Source organism: Tamandua tetradactyla, chromosome 3, assembly GCF_023851605.1.
Source record: "Tamandua tetradactyla isolate mTamTet1 chromosome 3, mTamTet1.pri, whole genome shotgun sequence".
NCBI lineage: Eukaryota > Metazoa > Chordata > Mammalia > Pilosa > Myrmecophagidae > Tamandua > Tamandua tetradactyla.
This window is the reverse complement of record NC_135329.1, coordinates 40,347,963-40,362,459: the sequence shown is the minus strand read 5'-3', so window position 1 is coordinate 40,362,459 and position 14,497 is coordinate 40,347,963. Positions and strand designations below refer to the sequence as shown.

The following is a 14,497-nucleotide window of genomic DNA, read 5'->3' as shown; positions in this document are numbered from 1 at the left end:
AAAAAACAAAAAACCTAGATATACTTTCTGGAGCTTTACCAATGTTTGCTTATTTAATTTTTACAAAAATATTGTGAGGTAGAAACATATTCAGAGATATCAAATACTTTTTCTAAGACACACTGCAAGTGATTTTAATCAGGAAAGTCTAATTTTAAAGCCTACTCTCATTCTACTTATTTTCACAGAGAATATTGGAAGTCTTGGAATATGGCCATACCTGCTCATTTCACACTAGGCAGATGGCACGTATTCTTTATCCTGGCTCAGTCACTTAAACACAAAGAGAACTTTGGACAAGTTTCTTAACCTTTAAGCATTGGTTTTCTCAAGTGCAAAATGGGGGAAATAATACCTGTCTCCCAGGGTTGTTTAGAGATGTGGTAACTCAAGTGATATGGATAGCACAATTCCTGACACACAGTCGAAGATAAACGTTTCATTCCTCCTTGCTGCTTCTACCTCTCCCCTGATACATACAGAAAAGAAGAATAAGTGGTGAGGAAAAGAACAACTGATAAAGGGAGATAGGAATAAAATCTGTTGGAGGTTGTTGCTTAAATTTGAAGGGTGAGTGGAAGGACACTTCTTGAGAGATTTCCCAAGGATGATAATAGTCTTTTTATTTAAAATGTATGGCTATAAAAGTAAGTCATACATACTCAACATATAAACATTTGAAAACAGAAAAGTACAAAAAAGAAAATAAAAATATTCTGTTTTTCTTATCAATGTCCTTATACTGATGTTTCTCATTCTTTATATTTCAAGACTTTGTTTTTAGATGGTTTATATTTAAAAACCACACAATGTTTTATGATTACAAAAGCAATATCTATTTATTTTAGAAAATATGGAAACCAGCACAATTATTTAGAAGATACAAAACCTATCTCTAATCAAATATCCAGTGCTAACCACTGATCCCTTTTTAAAAATTTTTTGTGAGGTTATATATTTCACTGATTATATCTTCATGTACATCATTCTTTGCATATTTTTAAAACTTGCTTTAATATGGTTTTATTTGGATGTTCTTAGGTTTTTTTCCTTTGTATTTTCCTGGTTAACATCCATTCATTCATTGTTCATTCATTCATCAAATGTTTATTGATTGCTCTTTCAGAGCCTATCTTAGGGCTATAGATAGTGATTACTGTAATTTTCCTTTCCATGAGTTTCACATTCTAATGGAAAAGAATGATATATACACATATAAACAGTGATACTATGTAGTGCTAAAATAAGGCATTCTATGCAAACACAGACAACAGAGGGACTAACACTGTTTTGGAAGTGAGGAAGGCGTTTCTGAGTTGAGCTAAAACAATGAGCAAGAATTTTCCTAGTTCAAAAGAAGGGAATAGTTGTACCAGGCAGCAAGAATTATACAGGTGCTATGCTGGAGACCTGGGTTCGATTCCCAGTGCCTGCCCAAGCAAAAACAATCAATCAATAAAATAAATAATTACATAGGAAAAGTTCTAAAATACAAATATTCACACACAGTTTATTAAGGGGAGTGGCGGGCAATTCACATACAGTTTATTAAGGGGAGTGCGGGCAATTCTGTATGCTCTTGTAGTAGGTTGGAGAGGGAGTCCTGGCATTGTGGAATGAGAGATGAAGGCAGAAGGTAAATTGGGACTATATTGTTCAATGCCTTATTTGCCAGCTTAAGGAATTGGTATTTTGAGACTATCTACTACATAAAAGCATTTCTTTGGGAAATTCTCAATAATTTTTCTTCTTCCAATTAAGTTCAGTCTACTATTATACCCTTAACTAACTTCAGTAAAGGCATGCTGAATACTGCTGATTTAGCCAGGATAAAACAACTCCAGTACACACTGTGCTTCCCCAACTGCCACCATCTGCCTTATTCTCAGAACTGGGTGGGTTATCAGATTTATTAGAATTCTGTTGACAGGATGCATAGGCAAGAGACTGATAAATCCTAACATTTTGTAGATTTCAATTAACCCAACATCTAGAAACATCAGACACCAATCCATGCATGACCAGGAATAGTAACAAACAGAATCATTTAAGAGGCATCAAGGTGTGGTGGTTAAGAACTCGGGTAGTGGAGCAGTTGCCTGGGTCCAATTCTGGCTCCACCACTTATTAACTGCCTGGTTTATTAATTGTGTGAGGGTGGTGAACTCACTTAACATTTTATTTTCTCTTCTGTAAAAGTGGGGCTAATAAAGACAACTACCTCATAAAATGGTTAGGAGGTTACTATGATCTAAAGCATATTAGAACAGTGTCTGGCAAAATAAATGTTGTTCATTATATTTTTATTATTACTAGTGTGAAGCCACATAGTTCCTCTAGTCTTTTTTTGAATGTCCTTCGTAAAAAATAAATTTTAAAAATTATAGATTATACTCTAGTGGAAGAGAGGTGAACCTAATAAATGTAACTTGCTCTATTCATTTAATAGAGCACTTATTCATTTAATTACTCATCAAACAACACTGCTTATTAGATATTTCTAAACTACCCAGAAATATACTATCCATTCCAAACTACACAGAAACTATCCATTTCTAAAGTGCTCAGAAATATTGTCCTTAATTGGCTTTAGTTTTCTATCATTCATTTAGTAAACTACTTTCCATGACCACCTAACACTCAACACAGTACTTCACATTTTGTAGCCATATAGCATATTTTTTTCATATAGCATATTTAATGACTGCATTTCAAAATAAAAAAAATTCATGAATGATGCGTTCTCCTGGCTAGCTTTGGTCCATGTAATTCTGCATAATGGTTTTGATGGTAATCCTAAAACGGTATTCCATACTGTAAAGAGTACTCAGAAAATGTATATCAGGGCTTGGAGGGAGCATGATTAGCTTCATAGGACATCTGCAGTCAGCTTGCAATATCGGCCAACTTCCTTCCTAGACCTCAGGTTATCTCCTCCCACCATATGTGTCTTAACGAACTTATTTTAAGCTTGGCCTAAAGAAGAAATAATCATGAAAAAACAATGTTTATATGAACAACTACAGTAAATCAACACATTTTAAATAAAAGAGAAATGACCCTCAAGTTCCCAATAACTTTCTAAGATTCTATACTTTTCTTATATTTACGGCTTTCCTTTCTTCATTGATCTTACAATTTTTTGGCTATTTACTACGTGAATGGCATCTTTCTGTTATTGTGGACGGGTGTACTATGGGTATGGCTCAGGCATGTTCCCAGGGAATACGTAATCTAATGGGGTGAGGTGGGGGAGACATATATGAAAAACACAAAGCATGATATGGAAGACACTAAGAATTAATTTGTTATAAGCAAAACATAATAAGCAATTATGTTTTTGCTTATTGCTTATTGTTATAAGCAATAACCTAATGTCTACATTCAATACATAATGTCTGCAGTTAGGAAAGTATACATACTCTTATTTTTAAAATTAGAATTAATAGTGAAGAAATTACTAGAAAACCTTTTTCTTTTTAAAATTTTAATTTAGTTATTTATAAGGTCGGGGGAAATTTATATTCTTCAAGGGGAAAATGATATATTAATTATACCAAATTAAAACTCATTTGTATTAAACTATTTCCTAACTTCAGTCAAAAAAAGAAAACCAGTTAATCACCACCCCACCACCAGCCCCACTCCTTTCAACTAACATGCTATGCTCAGATTCTGTTTTTCATCTGATGGTGACAGAATCCAAAAGTGGTGATCAGGGAAATACATAAAAGATACTCAGGAAAAAAAATCCTTCCAAATGCCCCAATCAGGTCAAAGTTTCATGTATTTGCCAATAACAAAGTTGGGCACTCTGTAAAAAATTCTCAATAGAGCCTCAGTGGAATTTTGGTTCTAGAGTCAAACACAAAATAGGGGGAAATATCCTTTTGAAAATCCCCAACTTTTAACCCAAAGAAATTTGAAACTAACAGTCTTCACAAAGTTGCTGAGGTTCGGAGAAGGCTGTGAAACACAAAATGGGTTGACTCCTCTCCATCCACTTTAAAGTAAAATCACAGTAATGATTCATTCTGAAAGGAAAGGAAAATGGTACAGCTGTTAATATTGAGTGTTTTGGAGCCATTTGAAAAAGAATATGGTCCCTTTGCTTACTTTCCTCATTGCTCTTGTGGAATCTTCTGATACTGCCCATCTCTACTGCACAGTGGAGAGACTTAGTACCAAGCAGATACTTCCTGTGTTGTAAGCCATCTTTCAGAAATACTGCCTTCTGGTAGCTTCAATAGAAGAAAGACTGCTGACTTTGGTATCTCAGTACTTGAGGTTCAGCATTACTGCTGTTTTGACAAGGTAGTCACAGAGGATCTTCAACCCTGTTTGACATAATTAATGTCCAGTAACAATTTTGCTGAATGTGTGGTACACAGGTACTCGTTGACTTAGACTGTTTACTGTATAGCTGATTATCTTGGTCAAACTAAGAGGCTCTCAGGATTTGATCCACTATGAGATTGACATAGCTGTTCCATGCTTTTCCATGGCCTCAGACTAAGTCCCTGATGTTGCCAACTATCTTTGTAATACTTGCCAAGATGCCTACAGGGAGACAGGTAAGAAAATGTAGGCAGAATGCTGCAAAATCATCACCTCTACTTGAAATATGCCTCAAAAGGACACATTTAAATTATACTAATTTTGTGTGAAAGGGGTTAAACTAATACAGTTATAAATAACTCTAGACTCATGATTGTAGAGATAACTAACTTTTATTCTTTCTTAGGTTTACTGGAATAAGAACCAATTCTGTCTCTTCCAGGTGACTAAGCCCTTCTTATCCTGATGGGAGAAATCAGTACCCCTAGGTTCTGGTTGGGCCACTGACTACTTCAGATTGTTTCATGGTTGAGATCTCGTGATTCATTGTAGCCACAGCAAAATGGGTACTTAGCCTGATTGTTCTAGCTTAAATTGATACTGTAGGCCTTCTAAAGGACAGAGTTTCAAATTTAAGCTTTTAAAATTGGTTCTATTCCATGCCTTTTCTTTTAATCTATGAAGACTTATATAAAGATACTCTCAGGACTTAGGCTTTTGCAAATTCTGATCAGCATCAAACCAGAGAAAGAATGAGAAATTCTGGGAAACTTTTCTAGGCCCAATAAAGAAAAAAAAAATTACTATTATTTTCCAGTAACATTTCACTGAAGAAAGGTGAATGAACAAAATGAAAGCCAGCTCTCTAATGTTATTACACATGTTAAAGTGTACTGTGCTCTTGAATAAAGTTTTTAAGTGTCATAATTTTTATCTGACTTTCATTTGGATGACCCTACTTACTGAATAAACATTTCTAAAGTCCTTGGCAAAATACCATTGAACTTTACTTGTACAATCTTTATGGGTTTAACAGTTTGTCATTGCATTCTCATTGCTGTGTGCCAGGGCTCATTTCCATTTCACCGAAGACAGCACCATTAAAAAGCAGGATGGAAAGCATGACGATAGCACGATCAGAGTAATGTACAGCTGAGTAAACATCCAAGAGCATTTGCTCTGCTAGGTATTTCTGTGACCTGCACACCCCAGAGATCAGTTTCAGGTTACTCTCAAATTTCTTAAAATCGCATTTCCCATATATCCTAGGACAGTGCTTTTGCACATAGTGAATGTGCCAAAAAATACTGTAAAGATATCTAGCAAGAGAAAGAGAAAGAGATGGATGGATGGATGGATTCAAATGTATTCAATTTCCAACTTTAAGACACTTTTTAAATAATTTCTGAGAATAATGGGAAAGCTTTTTTAGTGACATTGGTAGAAAGGGCAGAGCAAACAGGTATATATGCTCAACCCTAAGCATTTATAGGGATCAGGTAGCATCATTGGGTATAATAAGTAGAAAATCAAAAGAGTGATGTTGAGGGAAGGCAGTTAAATATCATCTCATCTATCTCATCTGAGAGGTGAATATACTCTTCTATTCTATACAGTAGTGATAAGCCTGATTGTATTTTGTATGTTTTACTTTTCTCTTCTTTAAAAAGCTAAAATATAATTTGGCTGTCTCTCATTAGGACTGTAAGTCCTCTTTCAATGGATTAGGGAGTCTCAATGATTCTTTTGCCAATTTAAGAAATATAATTCAGCTGGCAGTGCTCACAAATGCCTTCCAAGTAATCAGTCAAATAATCAGTCTTTTGCTTTGCTTTTCTCTTCCTGTGCTTGGGGTATTTGGAGAATCACTTTCCTCAGGTTTTCCATAGAAGTAATTCCAAGAATGACAAGTTCAAAAGATTTGGGGCTGGGGAAGTAATATATGGAATCTGAACTTTCTGCATGATTTTTCTGTCTACTCTAGTCTAATTTTAAAAACTAAAAAGAAAAAAAATTTAGGAATTGGAGCCTCTGTGAGTCCTTACTAACTACTATTAACTGAAGCCAATTACGAAGAAGTGTCTTCAGAGCCTGTCTCCAAATATTTGTTACAAGTGAATTTGAAAAAAATTGACTGGAAAAGACTAAAGAACAACTGTTACATGCTAATATAATTATATATCCTAATCAAGTTTTCCACTAAAAAGAGATCTTAATTTTACAGATACATTGTAATAGGTGGAAAAAAATTTTATTGACTGCTTTTGACCTACAAATCTAGCAATTTTCTAAGGCCCCACGTCATATAATTAAGGCTTTAATTTTTGTTAAAGCCTGTTGCCTGAATTGGGTTCTGTCATATTCACCAAAATTATGGAAGGAATATTGAAAGGTCATCAGTATTTTTATAAATATTTAAATGATTTTGTATCTCTTATTCATCAAAATATCCAGTAATGAAAAGTTACAGTCTCTTTTGTGACCAAATGGGAATTCTATAGCCTGAAAGCTGTGGAGGGAATGGTAAATTCCATTGACAAAATAATATGACTGAAAAATGCAAATTCAAATATTCTCTTTTTCTCCTGTAAACAGGAACAAGAAGAGTATGGTGAAATGACATGGAAACACCTGATATCGCACCAAAGGAAGCCACAAAGGAAGTCTCGTGATTGATAAATGAAGAAGGCCATTCACAAGTTTACAATAATTGTTTTTTCTAACACCCATATACATATGGCAAGTGAATTATGGATTACCAACTTTTTGCCCATGTGATAGGTGTCAGTGTAGACACACTGCAAGAGCTACAGATGCCAGGGCACAAAGACAGACATTCTCCAGCTGACGCTTTATAAACCTTAATTGCAAATGGGTGCCACAAAATGAGAACTCACTAGAGTGGATGGTTTTTTATAAAAAGAGTTAAAAACAAGATTCTAAAGCTTGGACTACAGCCTGTTTCAGATTTGTTGATTCTGTGGGCAGCAGTGATATGGTGGAATGAAAAATAATTAAGTGGGTAAACAGTGACTCACAAAAAGAAAGGGCATGCCCTGGTTTGTTAGATGTGCCTTGATAACTCGATTCTGCAGAGAAGGAACTATAAATAAAACACCCGCTGTGGCTCCAGGACTTTCCTGTACATTAATTAAACCAATACTACAGAGGCATTAAGTCTAATTCAGGAAGACTTTCTTAGCAAATATATAGCCATAAAATGTCAGAGTGATTACGGTTCAAAAGTTCAGTATAGAGGGCACCTAGAGTTTGACTCAACCCTTTTTGCAGGAGAGGAGAGGGGAAGGGCATAGGGATCAGCACGTGAGCAGAAAAGAGAAAGGTGTGGACACAAAAGTGAAATCTAATCACGTGCCAGGAAAAGGTGTGTAGCAAGAAACCCCAGAGTAACGAACAACCTTGATCAGCCCAATTCAGGGTGATTATTTACTGCTGCTGAGTGGAAAGTGGGTGTGGGGGCAGCAGCCAAGAGAAACTTCTACCATGGAGAACTCGGTGGCTCCCTGCGTCCTTTACCCAGGTGACAACAACGTCAGTGGGTCCAAGCCTGGAGGCACATTTGCCAATGGACTGTGCGGAGAGGCTGGGGGCCAAGGAGATGCCCTCGAGACTTCAGGAGAGAGCAGCCTACAGCAGCCGGACACGGATGAGGAGGACCAGCGGACGAGTATCAACGGGAAAGAGGGCGCTGAGTCCCTGGCGCAAACACCCTGCAGTTTCAGCTCTTCCCTGTGTTTCAGCTCTGGGGACGACTCGCCACCGCAGTCTTGTGCAACCGCGGCTTCCGCGGCGGAGGAGGCAGCAGCCTCTCCTCCTTCCTCCCGCAAAGGAAACCGGGTGGTGAAAAGTCAGTGGGAAGTCAACAGCGCTAGTACCACGTCCGAAGAGCCCGCGCAGGAGGAGGCGGCGGCGAGGGAGCCCGGGGCGAGCTTAACGCCGCAGCCTCCGCCTGTCACTTATTGTGTCCAGACTGGAGGCCAGCCCCGGGAAGCGCCGCCGCCGAGCCGCGCGGGGGCGGAGGGCCGGGGCGGCGGCGGAGGCGCCTGCGACAGCCCCAGTCTTGTGCCGCCCGGCGGCCCGCCCGCAGAGAACCCCGACCTGGTGATCGAGGTGTCCGGCCGCCGCATCCAGGCGCACAAAGCCGTGCTGGCCGCCAAGAGTGACTACTTCAGGGCGCGCTCGTCGCGGGAGATCCTGCGCATCAAGGGGGTGAGCTACGCGGCGCTGCGGCTGCTGGTGGACTACCTGTACTCGGGGCGCATGGGGGACGTGCGGCAGGACAACGTCGCCGAGGTGGTGGCTGGGGCGCGCTTCCTGCAGATGCCCTGCGCTGTGCAGTGCGCCATGGACTCCATGAGGACGCAGATCACCCTGGCCAACTGCTACCAGGTGCTGAGCCTGGCCAAGCAGCAGAGACTCGGCGAGCTCCGGGAGGCCGCCTACCGCTTCATGAGCGACCACTACCTCGAGGTGCTGCGCGAGCCGGCCGTCTACGGCCGCCTGACCGGCGCCGAGAGGGACCTTATCCTTCAGCGCAGACTGCAAGGCGGCCGCGGCTGCCTCCTGGCGGCCGAGATCAACGACGTCTTCGAGCGCGTGGGGAGCCGGCCTCAGAGCCGCGAGAGCAGCCGCCCGCAGAGTCCTTCGGCTGCCGCCGCCGCCGCCGCGCAGTCCCCCGGGGAGCAGCCGCCCACACCGCCGCCCCCGGCCCGGGCTCCCTCGGAAGACGAGGACGGCCATAGCGAGTCTGTCATCTACTACTACCAGGAGGCGGACAGGGAGTGGCGGGTCCTGACCCGGCTGCCCGAGGGCGCCAACGCCAAGGGCTGTGCGGTGTGCGTGCTCTATAACTACCTCTTCCTGGCCGGGGGCATCCTGGAGGGTGGGCCCGAGGGGCGCGCCCGCCTTTCGGACAAAGTGTTCTGCTACAACCCGGTGACAGACAGCTGGAGCACGTTGCGGCCCTTGGGCCAGGCTCGCTCGCAGCTCAAACTGCTGGCCCTGGACGGCTACCTGTACGCCGTGGGCGGCGAGTGCTTGTTCAGCGTGGAGCGCTACGACCCGCGCACTGACCGCTGGACTGCCGTGGCCCCACTGCCCAAGGGCGCCTTCGCCGTGGCCCATGAGGCTACTATCTGCAACGGGGAGATTTACGTGTCCGGGGGTTCACTCTTCTACCGTCTGCTCAAGTATGACCCCCGGCGCGACGAGTGGCAGGAGTGCCCATGCAGTAGTAGCCGCAAGCGGTCGGCCGACATGGTGGCCCTCAAGGGCTTCATCTATCGCTTCGACCTTTGCGGGGGCCGGGGCGACCTGCAAGCGATGGCCGGTGCCAGCGGAGGGGTCAACGTCTTTCGCTACCACTGTCTGGCCAAGCAGTGGAGTCAGTGCGCCTCGAACCTGCGGCCCCCGGGCGGACTCTCGGGCCTGCAGCCCTTCCGCTGTGCCGCCTTAGACGGCACCATCTACTGTGTGAACCGCGCGGGCACCTGGCGCTTCGTCTTCTCCCAGGACAGTGAGCCTGGCGAGGACGGGGGCCAGAAGGGCAGCTTCGAGCCGGAGTTGCTCAAAGCCCCTTTCGAAGCCCGAGGCGTCCTCTTCCCCTTCGTGCTCATCTTGCCCGAGAAGCCCGACAAAGTGGAGCAAGGGACCGCTTAGGGAGGGCCGGGGCCAACCAGGCATTTTCCTCGGGCAGCTCTGGACGAAGGAAATGGCCCAGGTGGGCTGAGGTCCCAAAATGTGGTAGGGGAGGGTGAGGTGGAAGCGAGTTGGGAGCGAGTCGTGGGATGGGGGGTTGCCGCTGACAGTGTTGAATCCTTTAAAAGCCTTGAAGTTAGAAGCTTGTCATGGGACCTTGAGGGCATTTTTTTGCAATATTATTTTAAGGTCTGCTTCCGTATTCTGCATTCCTTTTTGCTTCACTTTGCTTAGTGGGAACGATGACGGCTTAAGATGTGGGATGTGCTCAAATAACAAATAAGAAATAGGATACCTGACGGAGAAAGAAATGGAATCAAAAGCTCCAGCTTCAAGGTATAGCAGGTGCCCCAGGGTGTACTAAGGCTCCTGAGTGAACTGAGAGGCCCGATTGAGTTTTGAAGAGTACAGTTCCTTACCCTGTGATTGGAATGCAGTGCAGGAACCTTGGGTTACCAGGGGTAGATTCAGGACTACAAACTAGGCCAGCGTGAGTTATTAGTAGACCCACTAAAAGAAGGACACTCTGTCTTTTTGGTTTGAGGTTTAAAATTATAACTGATAAGCAAAGCTCTTAAAACTTTTAAAACTTAGACCAAAAGTTCAGGCCAAGAAAAAAAAAGAAACAAGAAAAGTTTAGGCCACTGCATGTTTAAGTTTGATTGGATTAACTCCAAAAAAGAGTAACAGGATTTACTAAGCATTAAAGATAAAATCTTTGATGACCTGAATTTCATTTCTTGACCATTAGGCATTGAAAGTATTTCTTCTACCATACCATAGATTACCTAGAGGAGTTAAAATGCACACACATTGAGAACTGTTTTATCTCACTCTTTCACTGACATTGGTATTTAATATTTTCAGGTTAAAGGATGTTAATTATGGTCACTGATAAAATGATAATTTGCTATTATTTGAATTTCAAATCTTTGGTGACTAAGTTTACCAAAGAGTATGTCTTTAATACTTGAAACTTCCTGACAAAGGTGATTGTCCATTTTAAAAGGAACCTTTGGTAGCCAACTAAATACACTCAACTGCTTTCATGTTTTATAATGGGCTGAAAGGGAATATTATTCCTAAAACAAAGAAGTTACAAAGAAGTTAAAGTCTTTTATTTTTGACTATCCTAGAGGCAAATGTGCAACAAACCTCTCAGGCACATTTTGAACTCACTACTTACAATGTTTTAAATATGTATTATTTAATCATATTGAGGAAAATCATTTTTTACAAACATCCTTTTAAGAAATTGTGACAGAGTGACAAGGGCCTATTAATATAAGGGGAATTATATGTTTTTAAATGTATTTAACAAGTAAAATATATTTATCTAGTTGTGAATTCCAAAACTCCCTAATAGAATTAACATGGTATTCACTACTTTGGCAGGATGCAAGGATTAAAAACAAGTAACTAATCTGCCCTTATTCGTTATATTTTACTTTTCAGATATGTACAGGGAGTACTTACTATTTATTAAGATTTTAAGGATAAAATATATGCTCACAAACAGGCAAAATTATTTGGATTCTGAGTCCAATACATTTTCTTATTATATTAAGAAAAGGATACATTTACACTTCTGAAGCATAATTCGATGAAATCATGCATATCTTAATATTAATTGCTTGTTAATCCAGGGATCAGAGTTGCCATCTTTGTAGAAAACAGTGGATAATTTGGAAATCAGTTGTGCTTTTTTTGAGAGTGTAGTTATGACAGGTACTAATTAAGTATAGTTAGAAATGATCAGCTTGAATCTAAATGCATGTCCCAAAGGCATGGAAATTACAGTTTCAGTTAGAATATAGTCTGTGGACTTGTATGCTTGCTAATGATTACTCATGAACTGAAAGAGGATACCTTGGCAACGTGGTTAATCATCTTAGGAAAGAAAAGCAGACTTCATATTGCTTGACTGTATTAGCCTTTTTTAGGAATATATTGAAGGAATTGTAGTAGAAAAATACTTTTAACAAGAGAAAATAATGTTCTTTTTAGAAATGTACATTTCATGTTATTGTACATTTTCTCTAGAATATTATTTATGCTGAAGTATTGACATGAAGTGGAATCAGGCTAATATTTTCATTCATTAAATATCAAATTCATAAAATATCACTGTGATTTTACTTGAGAAACCAATCCATAATAACTGAAAAATATTATTTTTGCTGCTTAAAAATTAAATGTTGAAGCCTGGCTTCTCAAGTTTAATCCGTAAGAGGATATCAGGAGTGTTAGAAGTCAGATGTGGGCCTCTACATATGACATACCTGGCTGGAGTTTCTGCGTATTATTTTATAATTTCATTTAATAAAGAAATATCTGTAGTAGATGTAGTATTACTTCCTCTGGGAACTGGCAGTGGAGTCCCAGGGTTTTTCCATTATCTTGTCAAAATTAAATATGCAAAGAAACCTAAAGGATAAGTGAAAAGAATTAATATCATTAATTGATGTCTAGCCTACCTATTTTGGAAAGTATGCAGTATTATGTACCATATTTCCAAGTAGTAATATTACATTAAGGCAAATACTAGAGGACCTGACATGCATGAAGACCAGTTTATTTTGCTTGTATGGACCAGCACCTGGAGTGTGGCGCCATAAGAGTTTGCACCAACTAAACAAACAGAAAAGCCACACCCTCCAAGATCTTTGATTTGGGCAGGGTTTGCCAGTCATTGCTGAGGCTTACCTCTAGAGGCCTGAGGCTCCAAGATAGAATTCTTATATTCAATCTGGTATTCTAATTTTGTATGCGGTACTGTCGAGAAAAACAGATGGTGCAAAAATATTCCTGATCACTGATCAGTAAAAGAGTCAAATGAGACTAATGCACTTATGACACCCATCCATAATTCTCATAGAATTAAGTAACTCATATACTCTGACATTTCCAAATATTTGATAGAGCAGTTGCATTTTATACATGAAAGCGTGATCTTTTGCTTTGTTGACAACCAATGACTTTTGTATTCTTAATCATAGTTCATTTGGAGCCCAAAGGAACTAGAGTAAGATTTCTTCATTTTATCTCTACTTTTATTCTTTGTCTTGGGAACAATGCCCCCAAACCTAGCATCTATTCTTAGCAGCTTTACGGAGATGGGATTTGGAATCTGGTGATTTGTTTCCTGTGTCTGTGGTGACACCTATTTCTCTTCCTTTAAGAAAATGAACGCTGTGGAAATTCTTTTGTTACTCGGTTAAAAGTAACCTGCATTTTACCTGCATCAGTTTTGCTACAAATACATAAGTACAAAATGAATCATCTGCTTCATTTCTTTAATTTCTAAGTGTCACTTTAGTAATTCCAGTAGTAGTCATTTAATCTGTTGGTTTCTTGGGTAACACTCTAAAGGATTTTAAATGGAATGTTTTTGGTGTCCCTTTGCCTTTTCCTAAAGTCAATATAGAGCCAAGACGTAATCTATTGTAAAATCTTAGTGAAAGTGGTCTTTTGTGTTCTGTCTTATTTTAGATACCTTCCGAGTTTATAAAACGTTTTATTTGGGGGTTTAAAAATCAACTTCCTTATTTTCCCCTTTCCTTTGCATTATCTTTATTCATGAGGAGATACTGACATGAGCTAAAAATGGAAATGAACAAATGTTTTAGTTGCACCAGAGTATATTGCACTAGCCATATTATTTGCATTTCCCCCCCACATTCAGGAATAAGCCTGGACCATGCAGCATTCAAGCATCTTGCAAGGAGCTGGCATGATGCAAGTGCATTATAAATGCTCAATGAATTGATTTGAATTGAAGTGAAGTGAAAAGTTAGATATGTACTAATGTGAGATTCAAAACTTTTTAAAACTCTAAATAGTATTCAGATGTTGCCATTTATTAAAGACAAACTCTGCCTGCTTAAGGCACAGTTTAGGCCAGCCATTACTCTATGTGTAGTTAATGTGTTTATTAACACTTCAGTTTTATAATCCTACGCATATATACTGTAAAACCTTATATGTATGTTGACTTATGCTGAAATGAAATAAATATGTGGAAATACAAGTACTTCTCAGATCTTTGCAATGGTTGCTTTTCTTTTTCTGTCTTCACAGCAGAACATCCAGTTCTTAAACCACCGAGAGTTCTTTCATGGGAAATATGCTGACCTGCGGGTTAGGAGATTCTAGTTCTAGCTGTATTACCCTAAATTATAATCTTCCAATCTGTTAAATAAGTAGTTGAACTTGATGTCGATTCCTGAAGTTCCTTCTAGTTCAGAATATCTAAGTAAGGGCATATCTTAATACTTTTGAAAGGGTATTAAGTGCTGTTTTTGTGAGGAAAGTAACTCTGTGCTGTCCCCCTTTCTCTTTCCTACGCTTGTCTTTGAGTCAGCCAACTAATGGCAGTTTGAGCGCCACTGCTTCCTAGAGAGGACTGTCAAACAGACTTCCCTCTCTCCTCCTGGTCAGA

The 14,497-nt window shown here is 40.1% G+C and overlaps 1 protein-coding gene across 3 annotated transcripts in view; it reads left to right on the top strand.

Annotated features, from left to right (window-relative positions):
• KBTBD11 (kelch repeat and BTB domain containing 11) overlaps window positions 1-14,086 on the top strand; it is a 46,749-nt gene extending 32,663 nt beyond the window's left edge. For all 3 annotated transcript variants that reach the window (XM_077152996.1, XM_077152994.1, XM_077152995.1), the window contains one exon: window positions 6,934-14,086. In XM_077152996.1, the coding sequence (XP_077009111.1) occupies window positions 7,843-10,017 (2,175 nt within the window). In that variant the 5' untranslated portion in view covers window positions 6,934-7,842 and the 3' untranslated portion in view covers window positions 10,018-14,086. The remainder of the gene's footprint in view (window positions 1-6,933) is intronic.
• Window positions 14,087-14,497: the final 411 nt, after the last annotated feature.